General features: G+C 32.2%; 1 protein-coding gene across 3 annotated transcripts; it reads left to right on the plus strand.

Moving 5' to 3' along the window:
- Positions 1-7,161, plus strand: LOC110695226 (UDP-rhamnose/UDP-galactose transporter 4-like). Of its 3 annotated transcripts, none has more exons than XM_021872459.1 (6): positions 1-378; positions 1,359-1,597; positions 4,837-5,021; positions 5,114-5,314; positions 6,088-6,249; positions 6,511-7,161. In XM_021872459.1, exons 2-6 carry the CDS (start codon positions 1,474-1,476, stop codon positions 6,844-6,846), a joined length of 1,008 nt encoding a protein of 335 aa, XP_021728151.1. In that variant the 5' UTR covers positions 1-378; positions 1,359-1,473; the 3' UTR covers positions 6,847-7,161. The 3 variants fall into 3 exon arrangements, with proteins under 3 accessions (XP_021728151.1, XP_021728152.1, XP_021728153.1); XM_021872460.1 differs by lacking the exon at positions 1-378 and adding an exon at positions 1,024-1,174; XM_021872461.1 differs by lacking the exon at positions 1-378 and adding an exon at positions 1,193-1,249.
- Positions 7,162-16,902: the final 9,741 nt, after the last annotated feature.

The following is a 16,902-nucleotide window of genomic DNA, read 5'->3' on the forward strand; positions in this document are numbered from 1 at the left end:
TTATAAATTGCAAACCTCATTATCATTATAAAATTGTAAAATTCTCAACTCTATACTTCTCAAGATCAAGAAAAAAATAGTGGAAATTAATTCAATTTTTTTTTTAATTTTATTAAAAATAAAAGTAAACTCCAAAAAACCATGAAAAGATTGAAAACACAAAACTTGTGCACCTTCTCACTCTCTCTCTCTTCCAATCTACGTCTCTTCCTAACCCACTTTAATGGCGATTACAAAACCCTTAATTCCCACAAATATTAATTGGAGAATCTCCATTGAAATCTCATTTATCTCACTATTTCACTTAACCTTACTCTTTCTTCTACTTTTTAGCCTTCTTTTATCAAATTTTGGCTCATATTATTGCTGCAATCAAAGGTATGCTCTCTGCAATTTCAGATTTTACTTTCTGGGTTTTGTTGATTGTTGGTATAACATTTCTGGGTTTTGTTGTTTTATAGTATTATTTTTCTGGGTTTTGTTGTTTTAAACTCCACATTTCTGGATTTTGCTGTTTTTGGATTTTAAAGTTCTGGGTTTTTGTTCTTTGGTGCAATGATTAGTTGGGCTTAAATTAACAACTGATCTGTTTTCCAGAAAATTTTGAAATTGTAATTAAATTACTGCTTGAAATAATTATAATGAAATGTGGAAATTTTCTGGGTAATATATGAAGTATAGTTGATTTTTGAAATTTGACACTGTTAGAAGTTTCCCACTATTTGTTTTTATTTAAAAAAGGACAAAGTTGAGATTGTATTTTAGTGTTTCCAGCATGATGATCTAAAATAATTTGTGTTTATAGGTTGTGCCATGTTGTGGGTGAATTAAATAATATAATCTGACATAACATGGAAAGAAAAGGGTTTGTTGCTTGTGAAAATATTCTTTTATATGGTAATGAATTATAGGTTGATATCATTATAAATTTCTAATAATTATAGTAACAATAATAATGTAGTTAATTATGAAGGTAATGTAAGATCCAGTTTGTTGATTATTTTATTGGGGGTACATTACCATAATTATTCTAGATCAACAAGGTAGGAGGGCCCTTTTAGTCTTTGAGACGTTAAGAGGAGACTTTCATTTATATATTTAATTGTTTTTGCTTAATTTTTTTTAATGAATACTTCATCATCAACTGTATATTTTTGATACTACTAATTCAAAGGTGGGTTCTTTTTGACTAGTCAATCTTTGTCAATTTTATAAGCTGGATTGCTTTGCATAACTATATTTCACATCTGTGAGTTGTGAGCCTGTCTTGCATAACCTGTCATTTGTAATTTTATTGTCGATTTCGAGTTCATTCAGATCTTGTAAGGCATCCTTTCTAATGTTGAGATAGTGTACAGGAGGAGTTGCAGCTATCATTTGGATTAGTTTCTGGGCTGTTTATCTGGCGGTTTTTCGGTCAGGATAGACGGCTCATTAGTGGCACTAAGGTCTCTGTAGCAGTGACTTCCTACGATGTCGAGTAAGGGTGATAAGAAAGCCGCTCTTGATGCAGGGGCATGGTTTTTTAATGTCGTCACTTCAGTGGGGATCATCATTGTTAACAAGGCCTTGATGGCAAATTATGGGTTCACTTTTGGTGAGGTTTCACAGTTTTTAATAATACCTTTCTTTATGATTTTTTTGCTGGCATATCCTCTTCATCTTTGCTAATGATCTATATATAGTTGACCTTTTGTTTTCTGCTGAACATGATTCACTGGCATACCACCTACAGTAACATTTGATATTGATTTATTAATAGGAAGGAAATTCTCCAATTTAATATACTCATTTTGATTTATTAATAGGAAAGAAATTCTCCAATTTAATGCCTTACTCATAATTTCAAATGGCTGTGTTCAAGAAACGGTATTATTGTTTCTTGTTAATAATTCAGAATTTTGTATTTTATTTTAGCATTTTACTTTTTTTATTTGAATTTTAATTGATGGGTCCTGTCATTGATGAAGTTTAGGAATCCAAATGCAAATAGTTCAACTTTATCAACCACAATCTTGAGATCTATGATAATGTACTGTATATGAAGGAGATTTATAAGCTAATACTAACGAAGTTATGAATACAGAGTAGTTTTTTGTTTGCTCCTCCCTGCCTGACTATTTTTTTTTCCCCTTCTCAAGTACCTTGTGTCAAAGAAGAGTGTTGTTATTCTGTAACTTGAGGATTAGTGAGTAACTTGCCACCATAAACCCTTTTTCTTCAGTTGAGGATAGATGTGTAAGTTAATAGAATACAAATTGGCCGATGTTTAACTTGCCACCATAAACCCTTTTTCTTCAGTTGAGAATAGATGTGTAAGTTAATAGAATACAAATTGGCCAATGTTCAGTTTCAGTCAAGTCTAAATTGCTAACACGGACTCGACTTTCCAATATCTGATTGGATTTTCAAATTGGACTCGATCTCAATGTTAGAAACATACTTAAGTTTGATGTGGATGATTTATTTATTCACAAGAGGGTAAAATTTGGTATTTCATCAGCGTCAAAGCATGATCATCTGGTGGAGTTTTTTCAATTTTGAATCTAAGTACGGGTTTAATAGGGCTGAATATGGGCAAGTTCTAGCCAAAATGATAAGCAGACTTTAATTTTGGGTTACTTTTGATTGATTTCAGAATTAGGTAAAAGTAAAATAATTTGATCTAGATTGTATTGCGTTTTGTTGTGAGAATTTGGTCTAGATCTAGATTAAAACAATTTAAGTCCAAATAATATTATAAGATCCGGACTTGGAAAAGTTCAATCTGGTCCATTTATAGTACACACCCCAGAGCATGAGGATGGATTCTTGACTTGACGGTGCTGGTGCGAACAATGTACAAGACTAGAGTGTTTAACAGGTAATCATACTGGGTAGAAGAGAGGCACTCAGTTTACTATGTTGTTACTTTTGTTGGGGGGACAAGCCACCACTGTGCTGTTGGGAGCTAGACCTCTTATTCGAAATCTGCATTGCTGAAGATGCTCCACAAGTCAGATGGGTACTCTCTGATAAACTGATTGTACCTTAGGCTAACAATTGAGGATGGTGCTTATAGGAGGCACTGGGGAATTGGGCATTACAGTTTCATGTGACCTGGTCTTCTACTGGGCTGAAGCAGAGCTGAGAAGTCAACTTCGAAGCAGCATAAAGCTAGCCAGCACTTGAACTAACTAGATCAAGGCTCTGCTTTGATCTTTACTTTGTGAAACACCTGATGTGTTTGCAAGAATGCTGAAATGCTGACTAGGAAATTGGTGGCACTTGTTGCAGGCTGGCACCTTGCGCTGCCTATTGGCTATGCCAACAATTTGACCATTGATGGGGGCCATAGGGCTTCTATTGTCAATTTCAGGGGCTAAACTGACTGCGGGAGGAAGTATATGGTCAATTCTCACTTTAGTGTGTAAGATAATTTCATTTTACATAATATTCTTGGATTTTCAATGAAAGGGATGCACATTGTAGATGGTGGGTAGGGTAAACCAATGACCCCCAGAAGACATAGATCTATAAAGGTTTTGACACTGAACTGAACTGCTGTCTGGGGATGTTATGTTGCTGAGAGAGCTTCTCAGCAGAAAAAAGTAACAATATGGAAGGAGTGGGAATATTTTTTTATTGAACAATCAGTGTATTGATCTTTTAATGAATGTCATGTTTGAATTGTGATGTTATGTTTTATCAATGTCCGTGGTAGGCCAAAGTAAAGAGGTACACTGAAGTACATGGGGAAGTGAGAGTGGGCCAGGGGATATGGGATTACTAGGCAAGAAGAGGGGAGGAGGTAGGAGGTAAGGCTGGCTTGCAGTGAAGAGAAGAAAGGAAGCTCAAGTAAGCCCGGGAATAAGGCACAAAGGGGGAGATTGAGGAAAGAAAGGAGTTGGAAATAGGAGGATGGGGCAGAAGGAAGAAACATGTGCCCTTAGGGCCTTCGGTCCTCTTTAGCAGTTGTATAGCCTTTTGGACTTTAATAGTGTAATTCTCATTGATTTGTTGCTGACCCTTTAGTCAATATGAGTGTTTAATTTTGAATTGACATTATAGATTTTGGCTTCAACAATATTGTCATCAAAACTGTAGGGTATGGATTAGGAAAAAGGTTTTGTCACATTTCATAGGCCTGCTCCTCATCTGCTTCATTCCACACCATGTTTCATGGAATGCCCATTACTGATTGTGTGATGCTAACACTGCCATACTGGGTAGCTTCAACTTGTTTCTCAGTAGTATTTCGGATGTCTTTTGCCTCACTACTTGGATGTCATTACTGGGATTTTGCAAAGAGAAGACCTACATAATGGGTTGGTGAGTTACTTCATCTATTGCTAATTGTTATGAAGGATGGAACTTCCCTTGGAATACTATGTGTCTAAGGTTATCTTGGCACAATTTCACTATGCGGGAACCTCAAGAGGACCTATGTGGCGTTGCATCTCCATGGTGTCTCAATTAAAATAGTGGCCAAGCTGTTGCCATATGGGTTTAGGTTGTAATGAGGAATATATCAACATTTGATGTTGGGGATGAGTCCACCTGTTGCCATATGGCAGATATGGGTATAGGCTGAGACTTAACTTAGGGCTGTATGTGGTCAAGCTCTTCCCTTGCACTGACATAGATTAAGCTTCAATCAATTATAACCATTCAAGTGGTGTTAGGTGCACCAATGAATTCTGCAACTTTAATTTTACAAATTTATATTCATGTGTTATTATGAAATTTGGTTAGAGTATATATCTGCTTGAAGGTTTTATAATTTATTTGTGATGCTATGCTATGTTTCATTTTTCACTAATATGCTTAACTGGTGGAATTTTTTGTGTATTGCAGCAACAACATTGACTGGTCTCCATTTTTTAACAACCACTCTCATGACTTCTACGTTCCGCTGGCTGGGTTATATCCAGCCTACACAACTACCATTTTCGGATATTCTGAAATTTGTTCTTTTTGCAAACTTCTCCATTGTTGGAATGAACGTGAGTCTGATGTGGAATTCTGTAGGGTTTTATCAGGTCAGTTGAGCTTTCCATCGAATTGAATTGATAAAATACAGTGCCAAACTTAGCGCTTATTAATGTGTTTGCCTGAATTGCCCATCTTTCAGATTGCAAAGCTGAGTATGATCCCAGTGTCCTGTTTTCTTGAGGTAGCATTGGACAACGTGCGGTACTCTAGGGATACCAAGCTTAGCATTTTATTAGTCCTAGTTGGGGTTGGAGTCTGCACTGTCACAGACATTAGTGTCAATGCCAAAGGTTTCATTGCCGCTTTTGTGGCTGTTTGGAGTACCTCTCTGCAACAATACGTAAGCTCTAAAAACTATTATTCTGTTGTTTGCTGCATGACTTGTCTGTTTATGAGAGCCAACTAGTTTGTCTTCTCTAGTTGGCTTTATTTGGTTTCACTACCATGGCAATTTTGGGCTATGTGATTCCAGATATAGTATGATAAAGTTTGGATGATTAGATTCAATATACATTTATTATAGTCCAAATAGTCAAGTTTAAGAAAACGGAGATCTTAACTCTTGAAAATTCTGATTCTGGTTCTCTGCAAGGTTCTCAGATAAGTGAGATAACCCATAATCTTAAAATTTTACAGTGATACTTAGTGGTTCATGTAAATTTTTGGTGTTGGCATGTCAAATTCCTTGATGTATCTACATCAATGGATGATAGTTGTGTGACTTGTCTTTTAGAGTTTTATTTTGGTGAATAATCAATGATGTACGAGAATAGCTTGTTCCTAATACCACAACTGGGGGAGGTCCAGATGTATGCTTTTATGAATAATCCTTGGCTAATCCCACCTTTTTAAATGAATGGATTTGCAAGCCTTAACTTTTATCAACCTCACTGGCATGTTCTTCATTTTTTTTTAGTAAGTTCAATCTCCATTTCAGCCATTAGCCCATTAGCATTATTGTTTCTCCTGATGCCCTTGATTTCCCTGCATATTTGTTTCTCCACCTTCATGTCTTATGATTTTTCCAACTAAATTTCTGCTGCTTCTGCACTCAAATATTGCACCTTTTTCTTGTTTTGCATGTTCTTATGTTGATTTTGTGATCATCTGCAGTATGTACATCATCTACAACGCAAGTATTCTATTGGTTCTTTCAATCTATTGGGCCGCACTGCTCCAGTACAGGCTGCTTCCCTGCTTATTGTGGGGCCATTTCTCGATCATTGGCTGACTGGCCAAAGGGTTGATGCTTATCCCTACAGTTCAGTGTCTTTGGTAAGTAATTTTGCATGGTGTATTTACCTGAAATTTGTGCCTTTCCGCCTCCACTGTAGCTCTTCAAAAGAGAGGAAACTTGCATATCTCATGTTACTTATAATGACACTTACGTATGTTTTTGACACTTACAAACTCTCAAATCATACCCTTTATTTTTCTTTTAGTGCTACTTTTAAAGAGATTTTTTTTGGAGCTGCTGCCCATCTGTTACTGCTGATTTTCTACAATCTTAATTAAGTTGATGGCTTGTTTCTGCAGTTCTTTATTATACTCTCCTGTACCATTGCTATCGGCACCAACCTGAGCCAGTTTATCTGCATCGGTAGATTCTCAGCTGTGACCTTCCAAGTGCTCGGTCACATGAAGACTATTTTTGTCTTGGTCATGGGATTCACTTTCTTCGGCAAAGAGGGTCTCAATTGGCACGTTGTTTTGGGCATGATTATTGCAATCTTGGGAATGATGTGGTATGGCAATGCCTCATCCAAACCCGGAGGAAAGGAGCGCTGGTCCCCTCCAGTCTCTGAGGCAGAGACGCAAGATCTTGACAAGTTACTAGGGGCTGAATCCAATGAACCCAATGGGAAGGTATAGATCTTTACTGAGGCTCAGATTAAACAAATAAATATGGCAACACTAGAGAAAATGGCTGATGAGGAACAAGTCTTCAAGAATTTTTCATACCTCCTTTATAGTTTTTCATGTTGTAGCTCTTAATTTTATTTTTGTCCGTAATTTTATACTGTTCCTTAATATTATAGACTATATAGTGAAGATCAGATATATAGCATGAATACCTCCATTGTTTTGTGAACAGATTAGCATTTCAAAACTAATCAAATATTCAATGTTCTTTTGGTTCCCTTGAATTCTAATGACATACTGTTAAACCTTGTGGTTGCGGTTCTATCTTCATATAAACTAGAAATCTACTCCATACCATGTTTGTTTTAAGGGAGAACTAGCCAACTACTTTAGCCTTCTATCTCATACCATGTTTGATTTATGCTTACAAAGCGAAGAAACTAATTATCTAGTCCTCAACTAACGAAAATGTAGTTTTTAGTTTTTACACCGGAAGTGCAACCAAACAACCGAGGGAGCTTTACCTAGAGGCATCGTCGAGGGGGAATATTGATGCAATCGTAATTCATATGTTACAGTTACACGACCAGAGAGGGTCTCGGGTGTCGTATAAAGGTTGGTGTTGGTCCGTAATAGATCCATAGGCATAGGGGAATTTGCATTAATGAGAAAACTGAAATGTACATGAGCATGGTTTTGTGAAATAAAGAAGGTAGGGTATGAATAAATATAATACTACCCAGTAGTAGATGATGGACCGGCCATTTTCATAGCAGTAAATGCAAGAGTATGTAGTGGGATGATGGAAATGTCGTTTATAAAGAGTAATAATGTCTATCAGATATATACTTCTTACGGTAGTGGTCCTTTCTTTTACCTGTTTGATTTTGTACATTTAATTATTTGCTCAAATAAACTAGGAGCAGTAAAACATTAATACTTTGGCTAAGTTAAGATATAGTTTTGTATTTTGTTATTGGTTCTTTTTAATTACTGTGAATGATGAGTATTTATTCTTATTTTTCAGGCCTATGTTTGATAAGATATCAAAAACTTAGTAAGAAAAAATGAGTTCAAAATGAGTTTTTGATGTTGCAGCTTTAATTACTTTGTGCAAAGTAAAAAAAAAATAGAGAAAAAGAAATGGATGAGTGAGTGTGTATGATATACAATCTAAGTAAAGGCAAAAAAAAAAAAAAAAAAAAAAAAAAAAAAAAAAAAAAAAAAAAAAATTCTAAAGAGAATTGAGCCGATAAATAGGATGAAGGGAGTAATTTTTTAGTAAAAAAATACTACGGAGTAGTGAGTAGTGAATGTAATCCGTAATTATTGGTTATTCAGTAACATAGTAGATCTTTCCATTCAACCTAAGGGCTAGAGGGGGTTTAGGCATTACGGTACTGTACAAGAGTACTTCATATTCATGTGTAATACTCCGTACTATTAATGAATAGAAATAGCAGATATAACATTGGATCAGATGTTAATAACTTACCATTAATGAGATATGATCGTACCTAAACTTGGTCTTCAACCCATCTAACATATAACATCATAGGCCTTTTATGCAATTATACCTTATCATAATCACCAAAGAATAGTAAAAAAATGAAGAGAAAAAATTTAAAATAGTTTGGGCTTGAAGACAATGTCTCAAAAGCAAAACATGAAGTCCCTAAAATATATGGTCCCACTCATCTAACGTTTTTCATAGATTTTTTTATTTACTCATTTAAAGCCCTATTTACATAGATGGGCGAAAATAGTCTTAAGTGTATGTATACTCGAATATATAAGAGAAATTATTATTTTATATTTGTATAATTATTGGCTTGGTGGACCCAACATTAATGTATGATGGTTTTGTTTTTTTTTTTATATTTTTTTTTTATGATAACTCATAAACATATGATGTTATGTTTGATTGTTGTTGGGTGCCAAAGGAGAATGGGAGTTGGGGAAGAAGGATGGGAAAATCATTTGTTGGGTAAAAACTACCAAAAAGCGTAGCCAAAAAGCCCAAAATTATGTGCAACCTAAAAGGCAAACTCATTCTCTCCCAATTATCTTGTACACGTAAAATAATTATGAAAAAATGGTAGGGTCGAATTGAAGGCTCCTCTAATTGTCTAATATCATCTCTCGTGTGGCATCATTGATTTTTGATTCTTAATCCTTATTATCTCCTTTTATTTTTCTAAAAAAATTTGTACTTGACTTTGCTAAAAACAAAGATGACCAAATGAAAGCCCTCTTAAGTCTTAACGCCACACCCTTTCTTTTCCACCAACATAATTACCTATATAACCCTAATTTTAAAAACAAGTATACGAACTTAACCTGGCTCGTATATATTTTATTTGTTTTAAATGTTCTACTTACTTTTCTTTTGTAATGTGCTGTGATTATTTACAATACTTGGAAGGAAAAAAACTTATAAACTCCGGAAAAAAAAAATGGATCATAAACTCCGATTGTATCACTTACTTTTTTAGTTTTTACCCAACAGGCTGGTAATATATACACGATGATATGTCTTTCATGCCTAATTTTTCTACACTGTTTACTTAAATTATTTTTCTATATAATCTCTCACCAATTTTTAGCTTTTCTAGAAATCATACGAAGTAGTGAATGACAATCAATAACTTAATACTTCAAAAGACATCGGAAATAACACGTGTCACTTCTTGGTGTTGTTTTTTCCCCTCCAAAACTCCCCTTCCTTTTTAGCCAAAATATTTTTTAGAATATTTGTATAATTCAACTATAATAATTTTATTCCAAATCTTTTATAAATATTTTTATAATTTGGTATTCTTAATTCTCCATACACATTTACCTAATTTATTTCCAACTCTTTTATACGAAGTATTAGATTTTGCCAAAAATTTAATACCCATTCTTTTCTAAATAAATGGCACATTGGACCTTTTTTCAAAATTCATTTACTAACTTTGACCGTCATTTTTTAGTAATAACATATAAAATACGAATTTTATTATAAATAACGAGACATGCACACAAAATTAACATTAAAATTATCATTACAGTTGTACAATAGTGAGGGTTGTTGAGGAAAAAACATTTTTAGTCTTATGAAACAATAAAAATTGAATTAATTTTCTATAAAATATTACTGTAATTTTACCAACTTCTAATTTTTTTTTTGAAGGTTTTTCTGTAAAAAAAGTCAAAAAAAAATAAAATGATAACGACATAGATGAACCTTCATGAAATGTAAGATTAAAAAACTTAAAACAGTAAAGATAACAATGGAAAAAGAATAATTAGATTTCCTCAATAATGTGCACGCTCTAATGAATTTCAAATTATTTTTTGGTTTGCCTTTCATATAAACTTATGACAATTTACTTAATTTTTTTAAAAAAATAGAATTACCGTGCATGACACGGGACCTAAACTAGTTTAGTATAATATTTTTGACTTAGAGGAAGTATTAATATTTATGCTCAATCCATGAATCCAAGCAATGACCTATTGACAAAGTTGAATTAAAGAACACTAAGGGAAAAAATGAGAAAATTTTTATTTTATGTTTTTTAACCACCTTAGCTTCTACTACTGTAGTAAAGTAAATAAAAATTACTGAAGTAAATTTTATAGAAGGAAAGGGTTGGAACATGGGTAAAGAACTCTGACAAATACAATAATGAGATTGTGAATTAATCTCTGTATTGTCCATCTTCAGTTCTCCACTATTAAAGTGTATGTAATTCTTGTTTTTTTTTTTTTTTTTTTTCTTGGTAAATAAGGGAGACAACTTTTACGGTGAAAAATATACTCAATTACGATTTATGAGAGATTATACCGAATAATATACGTCTCTTGACATTATATAATTTTATAAACAAATAGAAGATATTGAATACACTAATAACACTATCATTATTTTTTTATAATTATTATTGTTTTAAAAAGGTATAACATGCTATTTTAACATTTTTGTAATCTATTGGCACGTTTTATTTAGAGCTTTAAATCCTTGAATATCATACCTTTGCTTAATATATGTTGCTAATTTTGGTTGGATGTAGTAAGTAAGTTGTAAATTTCATTAGTTGACCCAAAAAGGTACTTTTGTAATGTAAAATATTTACTCATTCAAACATTTTTTTTTTTTTGACGGACACTTATTCAACTTGATATAGTATAATCTGTCAAAGAAACACTTGATATAGTTTAATAAAGAAATCAATCTTCTCACAAATGAACTCTATAAACGTAATCTCAATTGGACACTTATTCAACTTGATATAGTATAATCTGTCAAAGAAACACTTGATATAGTTTAATAAAGAAATCAATCTTCTCACAAATGAACTCTATAAACGTAATCTCAATTCTTAAACATCACACGCACTCCTAAAACTTTATCAAACAGACAATTAAATTTCTTAACATCTACGTCAACATATTTTATACACGTATGGACACATAACGTACAACTATTTCAAGTAGGCAAGTAGCAAATAATAATAATAATTTCATGATGATGATGATATGCTACATACTATTTTGAACAACAAAACCACACAAAAAAATAGAGCTTGTTGAATGTAGACGAAATTTTCACTTGAAAAAACAAGTATACGTTTACATGTTGATGCCATTTTCCATAATTTATACAAAAAATTTCCGGATTATCCTATTGTGTGTCCAAAACTTGTCCACCACCTTCTCTAACAAAATTCACTTAATTTCGCCAACTAAGTAATCAATCAAAAATTCAAAAGTACGTACGAAGTATTATTATTTGTAATCTAAAACTATATTCCAAAGTCCACACTTTAATCTTCCTTATTAAACCAAATTTTCTCTCTCTAATAATTGCTTGTTTATGTTAGTGCACGTGTGATGTGTTTTTTAGAGCCCATCTCCTTTCTTTTCTCCACCTTTTTTCCTCCTCTTTTTTTTCACTTACTTTCTTTATTTCACTTTGGAATTCTTTGGTGGTGAAACTTTTGTAAAAAATTTATTATCCTTGTATGTTTGAATGTTTCCGCGTGACAGCTGACATACTCAACTTATGTAAAGTGACATTTGTTATTCTCAAGCAATCAATTCAATTAGCGTAGCTTGTAAAGTCGATTTTGAGGCCAATATTTAAATTTGAAAACGAATAATTTGTTCTATTCACGATTCCTTGTAAATCTATATACAATAATAAAAAAGAATTAGATTGATATATATAATTTGCTACATGTTGTATATTTAATACATATTTCACACACAAGTATAATTAAGTGTATGTGATACTAGTGCTAACAGTTAAAAGTAAGTAAAAAAGTTAAGGAATTATTGTTCGTTAGTTGGTAAAGTATTCAACTAGTAATACTCAAAATCTGTGCTCAAATCCGATCTGAGTACACTTAGTAGCTCTCTATATTTCCGATTGAGAGTTGTAACGAGGATTAATTACGATCTGTGAGCCTTAAAGATGAACCAAGAGGATTAGGTTTAGTGTCTTAATGATAGGAGGAATTGAATGTGGGAATAGTTTTGTCAATAAATGCGAAAATAGTTGATACATCCCCCAATCTAAATTCCCATAATGTTTGATTAGTTGATAACTGAAAGACCGTGCACGTGTAATAGATATTTTGTCAAAGTTAGCCAGCAATTTATATTCTGGCTTGCAAATTAAATAGTAGTACTATAACTTAATGATTCATTATTTTTGTACGTACCTTTTTCTCACAATGAAGGTGATTATATTACGTGATGCTGAATTCTTGGCTTTATTTGGATTTAGGTATTTTCATGCAGAGAATAGGTCAGGGGTCACTATCAATTCACAATAGTGAAGTTGTTAAAAATGAATAGATGAATGTAAGTAAACAAAATCCGAGATTTAAGGTGAGTTTTGAGAGACATTCAAACATAAAATGATACATCAATATATACTTTATTCTTTTATATTCGGTTGTAATACTTTGACTTTTATATTATCCATTATTTGGATCTCTTACTTTATAAAGGGATAATTTTCACCTTTTTAATTAAGGTCTTTGGTTGAGTCTTAGGTATGTGGCCGGGTTAATCTATTGTAAATTTCTTAGCTTTTATGAGACCAAATAAAAGGAACCGATAAAAAAGGAAAGTGAGACAAAGGTAAAAAGGATAAAGAAAATAGTACTCGAATGTTATTGACACAGCTTATTCGCAGAATTTTATGCGATAATGAAGTTATTATTTAGCTATATTGTAGTTTAATGAAGATTGGATGTGATGAGAGATAGCATATGACTTTGTATTAAGGGGTCGTTTGGTTCATTAGGAAAGTGAAAATTCCTATGAAATTTCAATTTGTAGGAATTAAATTCCTTTATCAAAATCATGGGAATTCATCAAATTTGTTTGGTTGAAAGGAGGAAGTAAATTCCCATAGGAATTGTAACTTACCGGGGGGGGGGAGGGGTTGGGTAAGTTGATTCCCATGTTTTGAGGGAAGTCAAAATTCCCATGAATTGTCATTGCCTCCATTTTTACTTATTTTGTATCAACCAAATAACAAGCTCAAAATGAAATTCATATAAATTTTGAATGCTCATAAGAAATTAAGCCAACCAAACAACACCTAAAATTAAATGAAAGGATCGGAGGTGTGGTGGGATTATTATTTATTATGGAGTATACGGTATATCTCTTTTTTATGGAGTTGTGAACTTGTGTATGGTACGGAGTACTTGTTTAATATTCAATTTTACTTTTCACAAGGGTAACTCCAATGGTGCATATTTGTTGCAACCTATAATTTTCTACCTTAAATGAGAGAAATTACTTCACCATAGAGTGTGCAGCTGTTCTTTGCTATCTAGCCAAAAATCAAACTACTTTGTCTGTATATTTTAAGAAATTAGATAAACATAGATTTGATGATTTGATTGATATGTAAGATCATTGAAACTATATGTGCTGTATATCACCATTTAAAAAAAAGATTTTACTATGTAGTAAAAAGGAAAAAATTGGTGTGAGTGAAAATGTTGATAGGTCAAGTCACAATAACACTCTACTTCATTACTCTCTCTGTTTTATTTAAATACTCTATTTTAACCGGCATATATGCTATTGTTGAACTTTGTCCAATTATATCTTTCATTATTAATATGTACTATAATTATAAAAACTTAATATGCAAAAATATAATTGAGGCGATTTTAACAAGTACTATTAACAGACTATGTTTAATTATACTAGTATATAAAACAAAAATATCAGTTAAAGTAGTATATGCAAATAGTGTAAATATCAAGATGAGGCACTTAAATAAAATCAGATAAAATACTCTTTATTCACTTGGTTATGAGTAATGTCTCTCAAATGTGTACATGTTTTTGAAGTAACTTGATTATGAGTAATGTCTCTCAATGTACAAATTGACCATATTGATGTGTTTATAAAGAACAATAAATGACTAATGCTGCAAATAAACTTTGATTACATTAATTATCAAATATCAATTATCATTAATTTAGACTATAACTAATTTAATGAGTTGACAACATTCACGTACACTATTAGTTAGCTAGAGTGATTGTGATGTTATGAGCATTTTTCTCTCTTTTTTGTTTGTTTTTATTTTTTTTCCAGATATTTTTTGTTTTTCTCTCATTTTTCTCCCTTATGACAGCTATGGAAGCGGGTTTGAGGAATTTTATTTTGAAAACTGATAATATCAACCTGTTCCATCATCTGAAGAAAGCCGCCTCTCCCCCATGCTATTTTGGAAGTGTGGTAAAGGATATTCTAACTCTAGCAAGTAATTGTCGGAGATGTATTTTTTCCTTTGTTAAAAGGTCGGGAAATTGTGTTGCACATAGTTTAGCAAAGCTGAGTTTCTCTTTTAGTAATTATCGTGTGTGGCTTGAAGAGTACCCTCCTGAAATTCAAAGGGTGTTATGTAATGATTCTGAAAATTTGGTGAATTAATAATATGTGCTATGCTATGCTTTCAGTCAAAAAAAAAAAGAAAAAAAAAAGAAATAGCCTAATAGTGAATGTAAATTAGAAATTAGATTGATCTAAAATTAAGCAACTTTCTTTTTTTTAAATGTTGACCCTCTTTTTTTTATTATTATTTTTTATTTATTTACTTTTTCAGTCACTCCTTTTCTTTTATCAGTGTGATAATTATTCAAATTTATTTTTGGTACGTCTGCTTCTTTTATATGCGTAGCCATACAATGTAGCATGTCTAAGTAATGTGATTGTGTCAACAAACAATAATTATTTTTGACATGTATCGTCTAGGCCATATATGCTATTGAAGAATATTAAATAGAAGTAACTCCACTAAAAACAGTGAATTTACTGCTGAAAAACAGTGTAAATTGATAATGGAAATGAATGGAAAAAAAATCATCAGAAAATGCATGTACATAAGTTGTAACGTAGTGCAAATTGTGCAATAGCCGTAGTAGTAAGTTGAGCAACAAACAAATAGCCATCGAAAAATACTACGTAGATCCTTTTGTCAAAAGCAAATTATCTTATAGTATAAAATATACATTTTTTTTTTCCCCGATTATAGGTTGATGTACATGTTAAAAAATCAACTCAATCGAAACTTTAACCTTATGAATAAAACTACTCCATATATATTATCGAGTACAATATTTTTTTTTCAATATTATATTATGTAACCTGTTAAAGAACCAACTTAATCGTAAGCTTACGAATAAATCCCACGATCGATTTATAGGCCCTGTTCTTTTAAGCTTCTAAGCAAAGCAGAGCAGATATTAGCAGAACAGAGTAGGTTATTAATACTTAGCAGAGTAGGACTCAGAGCAAACCACAACATCTCAAAATAACAGGCCTATATCTATGATAATGAACATTCCGAAGGAGTACATAACGTAGCTGTCGGTGTGTGTGGTTCGGAAGTGAGGATATAAGGAATAGTCAAAGAAGAGGAGAGAGAAAATGAAAGAAAGGAAATTGTGGAAACAGCTTGCTTAGTTCAAAGCTCTATGAGCCCAACTTCAGGAGGCCCAACCTTTTAGCTTGGGCCACGTCATCTGTAACAGACACTTGCACGTGCTCTTAGCAGATTGTGTGCCCCACTTTTAACTTCAATTCCATCAAACAAGAAAAGCATTTCGGATTACATGAATACAATAAACATTGACAATTAGAGGATAAAAACAATTAAGGGTAGAATGGTCATTTTGTTATGAAAGTATCTCTTGATTTTTCCCATAATTTCAATCTTTCTACTCCGTATCTCAAAGGTCTTATTTGGTAAAGAGCTTTTTGAAAAACTTTTAACTTATTGAGTATTATTAGAGGGTTGACTATAATAAAAACTAATTTGGATATTTGATAAATAGCTTATGAATGAACTTTTTGAGCTTAATAAGCTCTTTTAAAAAAAATTCATTAAAAGAGCTTTTTGAAATTAGTTTATTGAACAATTACAATAGCTTTTTGGGTATTAAATACACTGAAACAGCTAAAAATAAACAATTATTTACCACATACTTTTACACAAGAAGCTATTTACAACCCGCTAGTGATATCAACTAATATAACCAGCTAGTCAAATCAGTTAGTACAATCAGCTAACTGCTAATTACCAAACAGGGTCTTAACGAGTTTTTTTTAAAAAGAGCTTTTTGAGCCCAAAAAGCTCTTTTAATAACCTATTTACCAAATATCCAAATTAGCTTGTTATTATGGTCAACCCTATAATAGTGCTCAATAAGCTAAAAGGTTTCCAAAAAGCTCTTTACCAAAATAAGGCCAAATTCTCAATACAAGTTTGTAATACTCCTTCGATTTCCAATATTTGCAACAGTTGAAATAACACACATGTTTATATATCTCTTTGAAAAACAAAATATCCATAAAATAATTTTAGGTTAATAAAAATAATTTTTAATCAGAAAAAAATCAGTAATTTCAAAGAATTAATATAATTATGTAGTAAGTCGTCATTTACGTTCAACAAAAATAATTTAACTTTAGCAAAAATAAGGTAAAGAATAGGCCTAAGTTTGATAATAAATTATATAATTATCTACTACACATAGTAAA

The sequence above is a fragment of the Chenopodium quinoa genome, unplaced genomic scaffold, assembly GCF_001683475.1.
Source record: "Chenopodium quinoa cultivar QQ74 unplaced genomic scaffold, ASM168347v1, whole genome shotgun sequence".
Taxonomy (NCBI): Eukaryota; Viridiplantae; Streptophyta; class Magnoliopsida; order Caryophyllales; family Amaranthaceae; genus Chenopodium; species Chenopodium quinoa.